At 33.1% G+C, this 20,566-nt stretch overlaps 1 protein-coding gene and 1 non-coding gene across 2 annotated transcripts; one reads left to right on the forward strand and one right to left on the reverse strand.

Moving 5' to 3' along the window:
- Window positions 1-3,497: 3,497 nt before the first annotated feature.
- LOC108742900 lies at window positions 3,498-9,097 on the reverse strand. Its single transcript, XM_018478259.1, has 4 exons — window positions 8,954-9,097; window positions 8,738-8,888; window positions 7,860-8,065; window positions 3,498-3,678 (listed from the first exon to the last, which is right to left on the reverse strand). The coding sequence occupies exons 1-4, from the start codon at window positions 9,059-9,061 to the stop codon at window positions 3,529-3,531; spliced, it is 615 nt and encodes a 204-aa protein (XP_018333761.1). The 5' UTR covers window positions 9,062-9,097; the 3' UTR covers window positions 3,498-3,528.
- An 8,080-nt stretch (window positions 9,098-17,177) lies between these two features.
- Window positions 17,178-17,269, forward strand: Trnay-gua. The gene is given in 2 exon segments: window positions 17,178-17,214; window positions 17,234-17,269. It is a non-coding gene; the product is annotated as a tRNA-Tyr (tRNA).
- Window positions 17,270-20,566: the final 3,297 nt, after the last annotated feature.

Below are 20,566 nucleotides of genomic sequence, written 5' to 3' on the forward strand. Positions count from 1 at the left end.
CAAAATAAGTTATAAAAATATTAATTTTCTTATGAAATATTCTAAGAAACTATTAATAGTTGTTAATATTTAATATTAAAGTGAAAATTAATTTTTATCCACTACATTTATCTTAAATTAATGAGGGCATATTGCTGCTGTTGTCACACCCGCCCCGGAAATCGAACCAGGTTTTACGTACCAATGCTCTGACCACTAGGCTCCTGGGTTCGATTCCCGGCGAGGGTGTGACAGCAACAATAATTTTGCTTTTTTTGCAATGAATAAAAATTAAATTAATTTTCACATTAATATTGAATATTTATTGTGCCACTAAATATGGGCTGGGTACCTGGTTTGGATGTGATAAGTAGTGGATCCTGCACTTTTTTTCGATCCGGCCGGCAACCGGATAATGATACCTTGTAGACGTTTAGTGTTTATAAACATTATAGGCTCATTTCAATGGTTTCAATTCAACCTTCTCATTGAAAATTCGCCAACCAAGAATTACAATTTCATTTGTTTAGTGTTTAAATGATTTTTTGAACGGGCGGTAATGTGGTTTAGGGCGTTGGTGAGGCTGGTATTTGGGGAAAGTTCGCCAGAACGAAGACATAAACTGTTAATCATAGTGGTTTTGCCGAGCACCCGGCGCAGCTAGTGCCGAGTTCCCTGTTATCCGATACCCAGTGATATTACTGTCAGGTACATCTCTAGTTCACATTTCTTTTGCCGCTTGGAGCGAAGAGAGTAGAATAGAATTGCAATTAACTACGTAGCTATGAAGCCATGCCAAACTATTAAAAGAATTTACTGAATCAGTTCAGTAGTTCCAGAGATCGTCCAGAAGTCTTATGTTTTGTGACCAAAACCTCCACCTCTTTTGTTTAGACCCTGTTGTAAATTGTCATGTACCTCGCTTTCTATTTCATCGTCTCTCTCTACATCTTATCTATCTGTCCTTGTTTTCTCCTTATTATGACTTTTCTGTACTTTCGACCACTATTTGCCTATCCTTCTCTTGCCGGTTACTAATACTTCCGTGCTGTCTTTCTCTATCTCACCACCTTTTTACCCTTAAGTAGCATGCCATCAAGGACCGAGTGGGATGGCTTAGAGGTTTAGACCATAGCTTAGCATTCGGGAGGACGCCGGTTCGATTCCGGGTCCGTCTGTCTTGGTTCAAGTTTTTCTGTGGTTTCCTTAGATCACTTAAGCAAATGCTGAGGCAGTAATATTCACAGATAATCTTACATTCTCTTCTGTTTTCATTTCGTCCGTCTCAACTTTCTCACCCGAACCGCCACTCACCCATTCCCACGATTCCTGAAAGGAGACTGAAGAGGGCCTTCCGCCCTACCTTCCGGCGTAGCCCGGAGGGACTGCCCACCCACCAGCATTACTGGCTGGTGGAATGAAACACCCAAAAGTTTTTTTTTTCACTATCAAGGAGAGTACGAAAGTTGCTGTCAAGCCGCACGTTCCGATTTTTCACCGTTTCATTCACCGTTCTTTTTTTCGCCGTGTAGTTTCACCAAGTGTACGCCGATTGAAGGCGTTGTATATATTGCATATATATCAATAGTTTCTACAAAATTTACAGTGTTTTTCAATCAACAATAGAAACCTACAACCCTTTAATTAGGATTGTTAGGAAGTTTCTTGCGATAAACACGCCGCCGATCCAGATTCACCGAATCGTATGAAATAGACCCCATGTTTATTATAGAAAATTATTAATAAGTGGCATACTTATTCCGTTCCATGTTTTTATTCGTAAGTTTTGAGAATTTCCATTCTTAACGAATCATTTTTACAATTGAAACATGGAGTTTTGTATGTGCATATAAATTTGGATAATAAAGACAATATATTTCCTGAATTGTCCAATGCACTAGCGACTTCTACGCCCAAATATCGTCAGACGCAGTCAGCGGTCCTTATTCTTATTCTTAACGATTACTCAGCGATAATTCAAGGAACGAAACTGCGCTAGACATCGATGCCCCATTATATTATGCGCCCTGAAACGTGCAGATCTGGTGTATGGAAGTGTTTTGAGTCATGAATAGAAATGCTTACAAAAGGCCATGTCTGTCGTGAGTGCAGTTAAAATAAAAGGCAAAAGCTAATTCCGAATACCTAGGCTGAGTGGGTGAACGGCCGATAAGTTAGGTGAGATGCCCGCGTGTCAGAACCGCGCACGTGCACCTACTTTTACAACGTAAACAAACATACAAACACATATGTAGATACATAGGTGTGCACTAAATAATTATTTATTTAAAACGTATAATTAGGCCCGTATTTCGTCAAATAAGCACTGCGCTTTCTAATAAGTAATCTGTTTTATGTATTAAGACGTCTTCCCTGTAGTGGATATCAGACAGGAAACACGAGTAGTGCTGGAGAGGAAACAATGTTTCAAAAGGCGTATGCTTATTGTAAATCAGCAACACTTGGTTGTGGCTGTAGTAGTTGCTATCAAGGAATTTAAAGCAACAGAAATGGTCAAAACATTGGTATAGTAATTTGTATTTATTTACATTAATTATTAAAGAACATAAAAACACTATTAAATTATTACTAAACTTAGGTTATGAATTATTCTATTTATTTACACTAGTGTTGATATATCACTATTCACTGCGCTATTTATTTCACTGCTATCACTGTGTGTTACATTAATAATGTAGTTAATACTTATTTGAATTGATGAACTTTTCAAATATTGTTTACTCCTACATAATGCAGAAAAATAAACGCAAAATAAGTTATAAAAATATTAATTTTCTTATGAAATATTCTANTATTACTAAACTTAGGTTATGAATTATTCTATTTATTTACACTAGTGTTGATATATCACTATTCACTGCGCTATTTATTTCACTGCTATCACTGTTAATTTATTTCTCCTTATCTCGGCGATCGTCTCTTTTAAATACTCTTTTGTTAACTTTCTGGAACCTTCTGGAAACTTCCGGATAGTTAATTTTAGTTTTAGTTAATATTCCTCAAAATGTGGTATTATTTACATACAAACTATCGGAGACGACTACGGAAATGAAACATAAGCGAAACAAAAAGGATTGCTAGTTCAGAAATGTAATATCGATAAAAAATTCAGGAGAATTTGTTTAAATTGTCATCACAAAAAAGTTCCGAAAAATCATATCGTTTCAGGTGCTTAAAAGAGTTAGGAGACAGCATTAAAAAAAGACAATCTAACAGTAATTTTTAATTAATTTTAACTAACTTTAATTTACTCTAATTTTTTTAATATTTTTCTCTCAGTGTAACCGCCGAACGCCATTAATTTTGCCGTCCCTTAATTTTCCGCTGCGGACATTTGCTCGCCTTGCCAACCCCCCCACCCTTAAATCGAATTCTGCCATTAAACAATAGAGTAAACGATGCGTCGTAAATAATAATAAATTTCGAACATAAATGTTTATTTTCAAAATTATTTCGCATTAAATTTGAATATAGTGTACAATAATGCACGTGTGGTCTCTGATATAAACTAGAAAATATCCTGCCTATTTATGGTAAGCTTCTTCGCCGCCTTCTTCTCCGTCTGCCTTTATTGATGGACCCAAGTTGCAGTAAAACTGGATGCGTCGTTAATGCAGCAGCTGCCCCGAGTAAAGCAACTCCAGCCAGAGGGATAAGAAATCCTTTCAAGGCTAACAACTGAAATTGAGTTTATAATGCATTAGAAAAGAACATTGTCCTTTTTTATTCCGTCTATGCGCGGTAATGGACTCTAAAAATAAGCGCAAATAATGGCGATACATATAAGAGAAAAGAATTCGGACCAAGATAGGAACGGAACCAATTAGTTTAATACATAGAAACTCAGCAGTGCTTTCTACTTTCGCTTTAACAACTTCGCTCTTGGTAGTTCAAATAACATTATTAATTCAGTGGTCTGACTAATAAAAACGAAGTACAAACATAGTTACGCTAGGAAGAGTCTTATATACACTGGCTAAGTTGATCGTGAAAAAAATATTACTGGAAAAGTAAATTGGGGTTGAAATTACTAAGTACTACCTAACTATGCTATGTTTATTACGACTGTTGTGGCTTGTTTTCAGTGTACATACCGTATTTCAAATTATCTCTATAGACTTCCAATGCATTCCAAATTAAAAAAGGAATAAGTGCGAGCTACTATTGCTAATTGCTACCGAAGCTTAGCCGATTTAAATCGGCAATTTTAGATCGCAATGTAGTTATATGTTTAGCATTTCTTTTAGTAACTTGACATATACCTACACTCTCATCTTTCCTGTGACCTCCAACCCTTAATTTTCACTTAAACAACCATCCTAATACTATCCTCAGTTCCAACCTCAAACCCTCACATCCAACCCCCATCCCCATTCTTGCTATCAATTCTTAAACGAGACATTTTCGGAATTAAAGACTACTTAACATATTGTGCACACTATTCATGATAATTAGTGATAAGCAACATTAGTCTTGATCTTGATGTCTTGTTTTTGGACTAGCAAGATTAAAAGACCAAAACTGAACGAACAAGACTAATTATAATACTAAAACCAAAACCAAGACCAAATACGCAAGACTAAACGAAAAGTTATTACTTTTGGTGAATTTATGAGTTATTTGGAGCAACTTTAGTATATTATTTTCTTGGGACAAAATATGTTTTGTATTTTAAATTTTCAGTTTGCTTTGTTTGAATAAAGGGATCTACAAGAATGTCCTCGGATAACAGATGATTGAAATAATAAGACAAACTAGTCTTTTTTCGATATTTTTACTACTTTCATGTAGCTTCTACTATTTTTTTCGCTAAAAGGTCAATCTGTGCGTAGGAGGGTAGGTTCTCGAGTTTTCATAATTCACACATTATTTCCTTTAAAAGTCATGACGAGCTCGCATGTGTGACATATCAGCATTAAAGACAATTATTGTGTCGCTAAATAGAAAAAATTGTGACCAAGACCGAAACTGTATTAGCAAGTTCAAGACCAAAACTAGAAGTGTTTGAGGTAGACCAAGACCAATGCTTTCTTTTTCAATTTCTTTATGTGTCCATTTACTCCATTATTTTTTTGCAGTACGAATCCTAGGTAGTTGAAATCTGTAACTTCTTGGATTATTTTATCTTTTCACTGGAATTCTAATTCTTTCTTCCTCTTGAATTTCCCTTTAAAATTTTTGATTTATCTGCATTTAATTTCTGCCCTATCTTTTTTATATGTATTTACTGAATTTTTTTCAGCCGTTTTTCGTAGTTCACTAATACCTAATAACTATGTCATCTGCACATGAAAATGATCAGAATTGTTTTACTTATTACTATTCCCCCTTGCTGTTCTACACATAATTTGTTTTCTAAATCTCTAATTGATACTTAAAAGTGCGGCAATCTTGTCTTATTTAATGTTTCATTACAATATTTCTTTTTATTTTTCCTTGTTGAATTTTATCTGAAAGTAAGTCTCGTCGTACGTTTCGCTTATCTCCTCTTAATTTGTTGTCTATTTCTAGTTTTTCTAAGGTTTTCCATACCAGATGTCTCATATCCGCAAAAAAGAGGAATATTTCAGCGTTTTCTTTCTTTATTTCGGCTTCACAGGCTGTTTTGGTTATGTAGGTTATGTCAATAGTTCCTTTGTTTTTTCTGTATCCCATCTGTGTTTCTCCTAGTACCTTTTTGACTTCTTATTCTTTGTCAAGCCTTTTTCTAAGTATTTCAGCGTAGATTTTGTAACTGGCGCTCATGTGTGTTCCTCTTTTCTACCATATTTCTGTCTCATTTCTTGTAAATTGAATACACTATTCCTGTTTTTCCATTTTTACGGAAGTTTAAAATAAATTATAAAGAGGTAAGTTAATTATAGGTTAAAATTCTTGACTCCAAGATATCACGTTGAAATTTTCAACAAGAAGAAACGCGTCGCACCGTAGTAATTTTTTCAAGGAGAGGAATGAATGTAAATTAAAGTTCGGAGATGGTGTTGGTGGTTGGGTTTGAAGAAAAAAATCAGAAGTCGCGGCACAGAAAGATTTATTTGTGTAATAATGACTGAAGGGATACAAAGGATGCTGGAGTGAGGGAATAACGGTTTCGCATTTTCGATAAGGCCCTTTGGCATCGAACAGGATTTGCATTATGCAGTCACTGTGCGTATAGAGTAGGCTGAAAGCGGGAAATAATTGCATTTTCTGGTGACATTCACCACTGCTTTCGATCACTAAATCATTTTAATTGTCATTCGGGCTGATACATGTGTGTACGCACAAACATTTTACAGATATGTCGTATTTTTCGTGGATATTACCATGAAATATGTTTCACCACTCACCGTGAAAAACGTTGCAGTCTATTGATCAATGACACAAATGCGATAGTTAAAACCTCTCCCTGTAGTATGCATTAAAATAAATAGAATATTGTAAAAAACGACAATTGGTAATTGGTTTTAGATGTCCACAATTGTTTTTTTTTTTAAGAGATATTACCCAACAGACAGAAAACAGCCATTAAATGAAGTAAGAGATTCTCTAGCTTCAAAAAGTTTTATGCAATGTATCCCTCCTGCTATTTTCGAGCAATATACAGGGTGTAACAGAAATAAATACTGAGCTTTGGAGGGTATAAATTAGATGCAATAAACAATAGCACGGTGAGTTCAACACTAATCGAACGTCTCTGTTAGACATAAACAATTTAGTACTACTACATAATGCTTAAACGAACAATTAATAAATTAAATAAGTAGATTATAGGCAACACTATGTAAATGTAATAACATGAAAGAAAGAGAAAATGTAAGGTAAATGAGCATCATCATCATGGATAAGTGTAATTCTATTAAGGCAAATTTCCACAACATGATTGAGATATTACCAAGGCGTTTTTATTGTTTAAGTAAACATACCAAACAAATCAAATAAGTCTCCAAAAATTTCGCACCACACATTTATCGAAAACAGTTCTTTAAATTGCGAAGGAAGTAGGACATATGAATTTGCATTGCACCAATAGTGATTATTGTGAAAAAATTTCGTCCCGTGTGAAGCAATAGGTTATGCAGCAGTTTTCCTTCGAAACCACTGACACAAATCCACTCACGGCTGAAAATCAATTTCAAGCAAGGCTTGCACTCGCTGCAAATGATAAGGTTGCAGTAACTGTTCTTTTAAAATTAAAGTCAACGTACTCTGCTCTTTTGTACTATTTTGGGGATTGCCTTCTTTGAAATCGAAGACTTTGACTTTACAGCTGCCATTGCCTCATACAAGGTTTAAACAGTAAAAGAATAATATGTTACTAGAGTTTGGTTGTTAACACCCTGAATCACGCTTAATCTATTCTGATAAAACTGATACATGAACAAAAATATCTATCCAAAATAAATACTACATTGATGCTAATATTTACTAGCTGATTGAGTGCAGCGATGCAGGCCGTATTTCTCTACCAGGGCCGAAATTGAATTTGCATGTACTTTAACTACGTTTTTCTTGAAAACAATTAACTTTCGGACATACAAATATCTACATAATTTTAATGTTTTATGGTTCTCTATTACCTCCCACAAGTTCGGCACTTATTTCTGTTATATAGCTTTTAAAATCCTTGATTTACATGCAGGAAATGAAGAATTTTTTCATAGGTTCGTTAGACAATACTTACAACTTCCATATTAGGCATATTTAATTGGCTTGAATGTAATACATAAAGTATAAAACTATTTTGTTTTCACCGCCTATAATAATCAATATTTTTTACTTTTTCCAACTGATATTAAAATTTAGACATATTTTCTATTATTCCTTTACAATATCAAAAACTGTACCAATCTAAATCTTTAAAGATGTGTATCACTTACTGTTTTGTATGTATAGGGACTATTTAAAAGGTGACTGTAACTGTTATAACCTCCATAACTTTTATGATCGGGTATGTACGGAACGATTGGGTATTTCTCTTCGTATGGGGAAAGATATTCCTTATGATAATCAGGTCCATAATCAACAGGGGGTCTATGGTAATATCCATCAGAAGACGGTGGAATGTATGCGTAATCTCCACCACCTTAAAAACCAAAATTTGACTTAAAAAAACACAAAATATTTAATTCCTAAGTAGGTTTTCATGTTGCCGACGTTCCGTCGTCGATCACGCTGCATACAGGGCGATTTTTCTGTTTTAGATCATTACTTTATATAGGAAGAGCCCTACTGATCAAAAACGAAACGTCGACAGTAAACAAATTGGTGATCTTTACTTCACTATTAGTAAGTCTACGAAAGTCTAGAACAGTTTTTTATTTGACAAAGTTTCCTTTGCTTATCGAGTCTTCTTCAGGTTTCTTAAAAAACGATGTTTACATTTTAAAACCGTGAAGAAGAAAGAAATTAAAAATAGTATTTCATATTGTATTTATTTTTGTGACTTTACGTTTCCTATAATAATTATTAATAATATTAACTTTATTAACGTGATAAACAGAGAAATAACAAAGAAAACCATTATTATCAAATGTGTGGATCTTACTGCTTATGAAGTATATTTTTTTAAGAAAATTCTGTTTCACTTTATAGATATAAAAATGTATGTTACTAAAATATCAGCGATATTATTTTAAATAATTGACAGAATATTTCAAATAAATATATTGAAAGAAAAAAAGTAAACGTTTAAAATAAATTGATCTCGTCGTTGGCTTATTTGCATTTCTAAAGATTCTTTTCACATTTATCATACCTGAGGGATTAAAAATGTGATGATTCCTCTTACTATCTGAAAAAAGACTTCTCTTTTTCGTTTCCGACGACGATTTCTGTTGGTCGTCTCCATTATTTACCTCATTTGTCAGTATCACGAGACCATTTTGTGTGCTGTCATTTTTATGAGCCTACGATTTTTCTTTATTTTTTAAACCGAAATCACTAGCGATGAAAATTAACGATAGCCACTTACTCTTCCCTTTTCAACAACGTTAGTAATGGACTTCACTTGTTCTGAATTGTAAATGATCACAATCACAAACATATAGAAGTATACAATAACACTCCAAGTAGACCACATACTCCTAGAAATCTTTAATGTAGATGTAGGAACATATTTTGTCTCTCTGTAAACTTAAGAAATGTTTCGTTTCGATGAAGATCCACTTTTATATGCGGCCTGAATTCAACTCAACTTATGACAATCACATTGTGTTGACGTTGTATGTCTACATGCAATTTTTTATAGTAGTCGCTAGAAATTGGTTTTTCATTGTTGAAAATGTTACAGACCGGAAAAAAAGATGTGAAGCGATGACATATTATTACTGTGAGTGTTATTTCATTAAAAAAGTGAAAATATTTGCTACTTCTTTCGGAACAATCAAGCGAGTGTAAAAGAAAATGTCGAACTTATGACGAAAGTAACTAAATTTTTTTTATGAAAAATAGGATCATTAGATGAATTTAATTATTCATATCTTTTAGTTCTGTATTCATTAAATTACTTAGATATTTCACTTAAATGTTATAAATTATATAAAAATGCCTGTTTTATGTTGTTTTCTAAATGCGTAAATTGATAATTTCTTAAATTGACATATATATAGCTTACTCATTAAAAGCATTAATTAAATGCAAAATATCATACATATATTAATATTATACGTATATCGCATGTATATGCGAATTAAAAATGCGAAAACTACTAGAGAGTGCTTGTAATAGTAATAGCTGCTCAGTATTTAGGAAAGCATATTTTTTCCTTTTTACAATTACTGACGTATGTTTCTTTCTTACAGAAAATGTCTACATTTATTCAGTTCAGAAGATCTAGACGATCATCTACAACCAGCGTTTACATGCAGGTAAATCATTTATTAAGATAGTCTAAACATCAATATCAATAAATACCAAAAATATTTTTCCAATTTCATAACTTTGTGTGGCGGGGATTTTACTACATAATGAGTTGTGAATTTACTGGCTGAGCTGTAACTCCTCTAGAGAATTTTTGAGGTTCAATAAATGTTTATTTGTAATTTTACCCACAACTGAGGTTACTTGTAACTGTTTTTCTTGGAGAAACTTATTTAAAAGAGGAAAACATTCGCAACTTTCTTGTTCAACACATTCAATCTAGAAACCAAGTTAGTTTTTAGGGTTCCGTACGTCCGAATGAAAAACGGAACCATTATAGGATCACGCGTGTGTCTGACTGTCGGTCTGTCACAGTCAATTTGTTCCGAATCTACTGGACCGATTAAGTTGTACACGTATGAATTTCTGTGACCCAAACACGGACGTATAACGTAAATAAATTAATTTTTTGCAAAGTGTATCGTGTTGTAAGGGCCTCAAATAAATTTATTTAAAGTTATTTAAGAAAACAGATGAAAACTTCCCCATACCCGCCTTATCTCCGAAACTACTGAACCTAAAATTTACATTTGCAGCTTTAATGTATGGGAGAACATGTTTTTTTTCAACTACAGTGTTAAGTTGGTTCTTGGATTAGGGTTCCGTACATCCGAATGATAAACGGAACCCATATAGAATCACCGTGTGTCTGTCTGTCAGTTTTTTATACAAGATATTTTGTCTTTCACTGTAAAGGTAGTTGTGGTTCTTCACTCCAAGGACCTATTTATTACTTTAAGTTTATCGAATATATCGGCCAAATAAGCCAAATTCACTATCAATTAAACATAATTAACCCTCTGAGTACTAGAAAAAATATTTTTTTGCGCTCAAAAAATGAATATTACTCAATAACTCAATAATATAAATTTAAAAGCTCGGGCGTCACTTTGCCAATGCGAAGAATCAAAGATAATTGCTCCGGGGAAAACTCAGCTCACTCAAAAAAATTAACACAAAGACAATTTGAGGCAAAAACAAAGAAATACCTCGAAACCGTAGGGTTTTCAAAAAGAGGAAAACTTAAGGGAAGGACTTATTAAGGCTGGTTTGGCTGCTGTCAAAACAAGTTAATGTCTTAGTTGGTACTCTGTAACAGGAAGAAACCATCAACTATGGAACTTTAATCTATAAGACTGGTCCAACAATACAATAGACAGGCCTTTCCAATGGTAAATGATGTTGAGCAGACTACAAAAAAATCCTCTCTTTACCTTAGAAGTCCCCTATTAGCAAAACCTCTTCCAGCCTCAATTAATTTTGTTCACACAAAAATTACGCAATTACGTAATAAAAGAAAACAATTATAATATTTGGTAATTAAACCAAATATACCTAAATATCAAAAGGTACAAAATGTATAGTAAATATTACCTTACAAAATGTAAGAAGTAATTAGAAAATATGTATAAGTTTAAAACTCTCTGTTATAAGGACCATTTTCTTACTGTTATCGACCCTAGTCCTTTTCTATATGGGAATAAAATCGTAGATTAAAGCAGAGTTTCAATAACTTTATTAAAAATCTGAGAAGTACCTATCTATAAAAGAAGACGTAAACATTACGTTGCATTAATTATTGCCGGAATAAATAATACTTTTGAAGCGTTTTTGGACTTTTAAAGGAAATATTGCTGCTTCTAGAAACTTTTACCCGTGATATTAGAAAGGCATCTCAGTTTTAATTTTGTTTGTTCGAACTCAAACTTTCGTAAGGAGTTATGAATACGATGGTCTACCTAAGTTCGCTCAACCTTCCGTCAAATAACCTCTTGATTTATAGTCTCATGAAAGGAGTTTTGAAGGATTACGTATGTATATGTGCGTGTTTAATGTATATGACGGCACAGGAAATGAAAAGGAATGATGGAATGCTTATTCAAATCGCAGTTTCTTCCGAAACTCTTCTGAGTTTTCGGAATTCAAATATGCCGTACGTTTTATTAATCTTCAATTTCGACATCCGAGCATTTTAATAATATGTTCTCTTGCGATTTTCCGTCTTAATAAGTAAACAACTTTCAGATTCTCGTAGACAGGAAGAGATGAATATTTAAAATAGAAATAGGTAGTTTCTTTTTGTGGCGAACTGATCAATTTAAATAATAAAGTCAGAAAAAAGTAAATTCTTTGCGAATTCTGTTGGTATATAGATGTTTCTTATGAATCGGGGAACTCCCATGAAGATTTGACCACGTACGTAAAAACAAAATTAGTAGAAATGTTACCACAAGAAGGTGTAAAACTTGTAAGGAAAAGTCACAGGTATACTTCGTTTAGTTTCTCTAGCGATGTGACCTTTAGCTTGACCGGCGCAAAGTAGAAAAGAACAGCACTAGGCCAGAAAAGGAAGGAGACAACTCTCGGCCAAACTCTCAACCGGTGAGGAGCGTATAATCCGTACAGTACTGCACGGAAAAATTGACCATTTTAACCACTAAAATTGCATTGCTCGAATGTGCTGTTATTAGTACCAATTACTACTGAAAATATCAACGAGATGTTTGTTTATATTTGAAGATATATTAAAGGTTTTAACGCTTGTTTGCGACACGCACTACTATTCATGATTGAACAATACCTTTGACAAGTACTGTACGAAAAAGTATGTTTAATGTACAAGAGTCTAGAATATAATGAGCTTTTTTCTCCCTACCTCCGATTTTGCTAGTGCGCATCCAAGACATTGGAAAGGGCACACCGCTAGAGAAAGTAAACAAAGTATAAGAATAACGAAAGCAAATTTAACTTTGGACAAAAACAAATCATTTTAAGCTTTAGTTATATTCCGTTTTTCGTAAAATTAATTTTGCATAACTACAGAGTGTAATTATACGTTCGTTTGGTGGGTAATTTTATAAATAAAACAGTCGAAAAAGGGTTAGTAAAGCTATATCAGGATATCACCCCCCCACTCATCAGTTTTGCAGTTCCTCGTTTCCTGTTTTGTATTGTTCTACAAACTCCAAATTTTTGAAATTGCGAGGGAGGTTTTAAACTAATGACCCCTCCTCCCTCTGAGTTATATGTCTTATTCTGTTTTACGTGCCTAATGTAAACTTTTTTATTCAGTTTCTTTATTTGAAAGTCCTCCGTTGTTTAAGTGTTACGGGAACCCCCCTTTATCACTTTAACGGAAACCTTCCAAGGAGCAGGGTTGCTCAACCCTCTAATGCTTTCTACGGAACAATGCTATTGTCTTTCATTCGCTCTGTGATATTACAATTTCCTTAATCTAATGAAAGCTTTACTAGAATGTTTTTCTATTAAAAATCAATAGAAATGTGGGGAAAATTAAACATAGTTATGTAGCATATGTATCTAAAAGTTAATATAGAAAACAATACTTCTACTCCTTGCAGGTAAAAAAGTAAATGATATTTACTTGAAGCTATATTTGCGTTGAGTATGCAACGGAAGTTGCGCGCGACACAACTAGCAATAATTCGACAATGTTCATAAGTCAGTAGCAATCTGTTCGCTTATTGGGGCAAGTTCGCACCCCATGCTGTATAGGGGAATAGGGATATAGAAAGATTATTTAAACGCTTAATCGAAAGCATTACCTAAATGAATACATAATTATTATTATTATGTATATAAGTACTAGCTAAATAAATTTGTAAATAGACAACAGATTTTTTAATAACGGATTAAATTCTTGGTCAGTAATTATTGAAATTTCAATCTTATATGATTTCATCTTTATGCTGTTGATATTCTACTTGAGTTAGCAGCAAACGTCAGTAGATGGCGATATACTGTCGTACCTGGATGTTATATGAATATGCTACATTGGTTTGGTTGGTGATTTATCAAGACTGGCTATGGCCTCCTGAGGAAATGAAAAAAGATTGAAATCGCGATTCACCTCTGGTATTTATTTGTACTATAATAAGACCCTTGTTTAAAATTTTAAATGCTCAGTATTTTATTCTCATAAAATAAAAATTGCAAAATTTCATACTTAATATTTTATTAAAAAAAACTAATAAAAATACATTGTGTAATAAGAATAAAAACTATAGTAGGATCAGTTAATCGAGACTCCAATAATTAATGAGGTTCGACCGTACCCCAATTAGCAGAAAATAACATTAAATGACGACATACTAGCGCAATGCACCATCTTTTAATTAAAAATACTATAATTGCAGAATCAAAATTGTTTTTAATAATGACTATGAGCGAAAATCCTAGAATTTGTATACAAATCATAGAGAAGACGTAGTAATAAATTAATTATAATTGTTAAAGGTGGTTTTACATTTCTCTTGAAAAAGAAAGATACACTAAAACTTTGCTTGATGATCTTCTGCAATCTTGCGATTTTGATATGGTCATTTCCCTAAACTTCTTCATATACAGAATTGTCTTTTTGTTTCTATAATGCAAGTAGTAATTAGGTACTTGTGGTGGAATAATACCATATACAGATGTCGACGAAAAACAACATAAATGCAGCATTTTTACTTGTTTAAGTGTAAACTACTTCACTCAGGATCGACCTTTAATCAAAATCGACTGTTTTATGGTTGTTTAGTTCGACATTTCCGTTAAACGAGCAAATATTTGGGTAGATAACTGTATCAGTACAATGTGCGTAAACTGATAAATAACAACGTTTCAATTAGTAGGTGAGAGGAATTAGTTGGAGATCCTGAAACACCGATGCGAAACCATAATCTATCTGTAATTACTCTCCCGGCACCGAGTATGTAATGTATGTGCAATGTTATTAAAGCGATAACGGCGAGCGAGGGGTCTGGACCCGGACTATATCAACTTGCAAATTCGCATGCCTATCGGACTGTGCATGTGAACACATTTCACGATCAGTCTCAATGGACACAAGGAAACGTTCAAACTGACTCAATCACACCTTAAAAAGTGCAGTAAATAAATAATAATCTGGATCCTTATGTAAAACGTAAAGTAATTCGAATATTTTGAAACAAATCAAAGAATTTAATAATAATTATTTATGTTCTATAATGTACGAGGTGGATCAATTTTAGATATCCTCTTTTTATGAAACTGAATTTATGAAAATAAGAGACAAAAGAGTTGTCATTATTTTAAATTCTTGAGATTCGTAGATTAGATATACAGGGGCAAAAGATAAGTATATACTTAGATTTGCAGATGATATTAGTATTAGCATTTAGCAAAGAGGAGTTATAGATAGCTTTAAATAAAATGGATGCGGTACTGAAGAAACTGTACTGTATGAAAATAAATAAAAGTAAAACAAAAATACTGGTATGCAAGGGAAGAAAAAATAGGGAAAGAGCGAATATAAAGATAGGCGACGAAAAATTAGAAGAAGTGACCGATTTTAGGTATCTAGGAAGTCAGATAAGTCAGGACGGAAGAAGTAGGGATATAAATCAGAGGATAGCGCAGGGTCGTGTCGCCTTTAATAAAAAGAAGTCACTTCTATGCTCGGGAATGGTTAATTTAGAAATTCGAAAAAGGTTGTTAAAGGTGTATGTTTGGAGCACGGCGTTGTACGGGTGCGAAACATAGACAGTGGGCGCGGCGGAAAATAAAGGTTAGAAGCGTTCAAACTGTGGTGTTACATGCGAATGATGAGGAAACCGTGAATAGAGAAGGTTAGAAAGGAAAAGGTATTAGAAAGAATAGGAGAACGGAGGACTCTATGGAAGTCAACAAGAAATAGGCGAGATAGGTTAGTAGGACACCTTCTCAGGCATAAAGTTCTAGTCGGAGACATATTAGAGGCAGAAACAGGAGTTAGGAGGGATAAAGGTAGACCTAGGTTAGATTACTGTTCGCAGATAGTTAAGGATGTGGGATGTTCTAGTTTTAGCGAAATGCGAAGATTAGCTCAGAATAGGAAAGAGTGGAGGTGCGTGTCCAACCAGTCTTAGGAGTGACGACCTTATAATGATGATTTGTCTAATGCTCAAAGCTTAGTTTTTCCAATTTTTTACTGAACTTTGTACCCGTTATTTTTGTAATTAGACAAACATTCTCAAGACTGTTGAATTCGATACCAAACAGTAGTCATCTTTTGATGATCTTTTTTTATGTGTACATGTTCTACATAGCATATTTATGCTTTAATAATTAACAGCAATAGTGCCTAAATAACCAAACAAAAGCTCATTTTTATGAAATCAATAAAAATTTAGCGAAGTGGTTTGTTTCAGTTTTTTTATATCTGTATTGTTACTTTATTTAAAAATAATGTGCCTAACTAACCAATTCCTTTTTAAGCGAAATGTATAAAAAGTGTGTATGTATGTACTTATATGTTAATGTATATTACGTATATGTATATTTTCTCGGATGTTGCAATCCCACAATTTATCTGCTTTGCCTGTTTAGTGTATTAGTATACGAGTGTGTGCAAATTTCTAGATGTCGCATGTTCGCGGTTAACCCTCGAATTAAAATTAGAGCCCGATTGGGGGTAGAATGGCGTCTCTTATGGCCGTATGAGTTTAATGTGCATTCCCCAAATTTTATTACAGCACAAATGTCCGCAGAGCCATTTCGATGATATACGCGACGAAGTGTTTCACGTATAATTTGTTGTTAACGATGGACGAAATTTAGGGGTTTCCTCTAAAAGGTAATAAGGACTGAGCGGTTGAAAATGGCTACTAAACTGATAAAAAGTCATACAGAAGTTTAGGAAGTTATAATAAATAATAATAATAATCATAATGAGATAGAGTCAAAATTTATTTTGTTATAATAACGAAAGTTTTATGATAAATTTATTATAAAGTTGATATATTGTTTAAACACCTGTATATATTTCCTAAACATGTAAATGGGCATTTGCCTGAACTTATATTGAAAATAAAAAATAAAATTCCATAGCTTAAGTAGCATTGTTTTTATTAGGAAACGGAAGACGGGTCGACAGCNATTAAATATAAAAAATTTATTGATCGCTTACAGTTGGGTTTGTGGTTAGAGTGTTAGAAATATAGCATTGATAACTTTGAACACAATTTGTAGAATTTCTAATCGAAATCAGTATGATAATACATCGGATAACAATTCTTACAACTTTTGTAGGTAACTTTTAAATCGCATGTTTATTACTTTTGCGGAATACTTGTTTTGTAAAAAAAATGTTTTTAGGTGTGTAAGTTAAATATGATATTTAGTTATAAAAAAAAAATGTTTAAGCTTTTTTAAATAATAAAAATACGGTTATTTATATTCTATAAAATAAAACATTCTAAAATAAGAGTCAGCATGTATAAATATCTAATCGTGGAAACGATAAACAACAGCCTTCGATAGCTCAGTTGGTAGAGCGGTGGACTGTAGTGGAAAGTACTCGGTTGAAATCCATAGGTCGCTGGTTCAAATCCGGCTCGAAGGAACTTTTTTTTACCTTAATGTTTTTCTTCGAAATTACGGTTTAAATTAGTTTTTGGAATTTAATATTTTGAATAATTTACTACAGAATGGGTGTTATGTATCTCAACAGTCAGCCACCATAATAAGTATGAAAACTAGTAACGATATTAAAAAAATATAATTATCGCGCTTAAATTTTTCTGTAGTTGTTTCATATGGAAAAAAAAAAGGAAAATAAGTCTTCTAGACGTCAATTTAACTGTTTTCGTAGAATAGTACATAAATCATCAAATCATCTAGAAAACGTAGTAAGTAATTATTTATAACTGTTAAAAGTAGTTTTGCATTTCTTTTAAGAATAAAGACATCCACGCAAAACATTCTTTCTTTTTATTCTTGAAACTACATACAGAAATTAAAATTTTGTGTATGAAACGGACTTCTGTAATAGAACTGTAAGTATACCTCAACCTTTATAGGAAAAGTGTACAATTTTTGGGAAATTCAAAATTTTCTTTTATCAGCGAACAATTGAAATTACAGTTGCGGTCTGTAGTGGAGTTAGTTCTTGGTCGTGCGAGTACAGCTAAGCCTTAGTATTAATTTTGGTCTTGCCAGAAAAGACAAAACTGCAAGACGAAGGTTATATTTCTTAATTACTATTGTCCATTAAAGTTTCTTTTAATTCCGTAAAATATATATCATATTATGAAAAAAAGTGTGAGCATAATATTCTGACCCCTAGTTTTCGTATTTAACGGTATACTTGCATCAGCCCGATCTTCAATTAATTAAGCCTGCCATACACACTACATAAGGGGGTTGTAACGCATGTCTCTTCATCCTTTACTGTCCATATTCTGCACCTGTTAGGAAAAAGCACTCACTGTCGTCAACCTTCGGTTGTCCTAAATAAGGATCAATTTCCCCTGTAGATTTAAATTAGTATCGCGTGCTTAGCTGAAATAGCACGTTGTGTAGAGATGGGTCAGATTCGGGATTTTATTCCTTTTCATCGATAGTTAATCCATCAATTTGACAAGTTAATTATGATATTATGAAGTAAATCTTTATAAGTGCAAGGGATCTGTACCACATATTATGTCGTTTTATTATTTTTTACTTTTCGTTGTATTTACTATTTGGTTCAATCAATATTATTTTAAGGCTTAAGGAGTCATACACCATTTCCGAACTTATCTGTTTATATTTTCACTAATACACTAATTTATGAGAAAGTTTGAGTGGATTAGCATTTCTATATTATTTCCAAAAAATGCTTTTTTATTCTTATTTCGGATAAAAATTTCAGGGTTTGTTTTAATATCACATTATATTTGGAATCGTTTATATGTTATCTTATAACTTTAAACTGTGTGTCACTAATAAACGGCAATTTAAAATCGCCTCAGAAACCTATAAAGAAAAAAATGTTTTTCAGCGGTTACCTACTCGTTAATTTTATGATGGAAAATTCACAGAAGAAAAATTTCGATGCCATATAGTAGCTCAAGCTATGTTATTTATCCTGCGGTCTAATAGTAGAAGTCACGACGGCAATTTAAAATCGTTGGAAACGAATGGTCAGTTACGGACGCTACATTGTGGTTTTTATTCGTGATTTGATTGGTTCTTTCAAATTTAATATCAAAGAGCTCTGCATCTTGACCAACTTTGGCTCAAATAATTTTTTGTTATCTGAAAACTCGAAACAAAAAGTTGTGTTTTGAAAACAGGAATGGACTAAAATAATAAAAATGCAAATAACAAGGAAACGTAATAAAAAGGCCATCATCATAAGGTCATCAGTCGTCAGTAGGACACGCACCTCCACTGTTTCCTATCCTGAGCATTTCCCTAAAACTAGAACAATTCACATCCTTAACTATTTGCGAACAGTAATCTAATCTAGGTCTACCTCTACCCCTCCTGACTCCCGTTTCTGCCTCTAATATGTCTCTGACTAGACCTTCATGCCTGAGAAGGTCTCCTACTAGCCTATCTTGCCTATTTCTCATTAACTTCCGTAGAGTCCTCTGTTCTCCTATTCTTTCAAATATCTCTCCATTTTTAACTTTCTCTATCATAAAAAGGCTGTCTAATAATATTGAATCATGAAAATGTGGAATACTTATAAATATTGAAAAATGATGTATGAGATGTGCTAATTAAGTTCCGATAATGTAACTTCCCACCTAACAACGGAAGGTTCGTACTCGCGTTTTTGCGAATTTTGAATCTTTCGTTAGCATCAGTAGAAGGAAGTAAATTGTTTCGTTAAAGATTACTTACAATATATTATGGTATGAACACTCGAAAATAATTTACGGATAGCAACATAAACTGCACCTTTACCATAACTTCTTTGTAAACATATGCTTTTACCCTAGCTTTGAAATATATCGTTCTTCGGACCATTTTAAGCAAGTAGTTTATGAACATGTAGAGGGAAGTAAGTTAATACATCTAATTTTTCGTTTATCTTTATGAAATCAAATTTGTTTAATTTGAAACACTTTAAAAAGAATAACAGTATTGCNTACTCCTGGTATATGCTACATGTAGCAAATGGTATATATTACATATAGCAAATGTTATGTAACATTTTTGATCAGTGTCTTATGTAAATTCTACATTCTGCGGCTGCGATAACTGACTGATGTGAAAATGCTACTTGTAGCAGATGCAAGACGAAAACCTGCGTAAAACATTGTTAGTTAATACATCTAATTTTTCGTTTATCTTTATGAAATCAAATTTGTTTAATTTGAAACACTTTAAAAACAATAACAGTATTGCAAGGTATTGAGTGCACAACGATTTACTAATATAAGACAAAGCGCGAAGGATGTTACTGTTAAAACAGCCATGAATGCACTTCATTAAAATATGCAACAGGATGCCAAGAATTTGGATCACTAATTAGAAATCGCTCTATTTATCTATTTACGATGTTTCGTCCCTATATTTTCACTTTCTCAAAACATTGAACGCCAAAATTTGATTGTTTTGTTGTCCTTATTCCTGATATCTTATCGTTTATTTATTGATAATAATAGATTGCACCTAATCCACATTCTGTTAACGTTGAATACAATTCTTTGCTGGAAAATGTTGAACAAATGAAGAACTGCGCCGGTCTTTTTTGAAAAGTCGTCCATGCTCCAACCTCTACTTCTACCATGTGCTCCTATTCTTAAGAATGAAAGTGAATAAACACAAAAGCTCTGCAGTCTACGTTAGCTATCGTGTCGTATGTGGCCAAAATATGTTTGTCGTCCTTACGTAAACGATAAGACGTTTGTTTATTCGATAAAAT

The sequence above is a fragment of the Agrilus planipennis genome, unplaced genomic scaffold (assembly GCF_000699045.2).
Source record: "Agrilus planipennis isolate EAB-ADULT unplaced genomic scaffold, Apla_2.0 scaffold417, whole genome shotgun sequence".
In the NCBI taxonomy this organism is placed as follows: Eukaryota; Metazoa; Arthropoda; class Insecta; order Coleoptera; family Buprestidae; genus Agrilus; species Agrilus planipennis.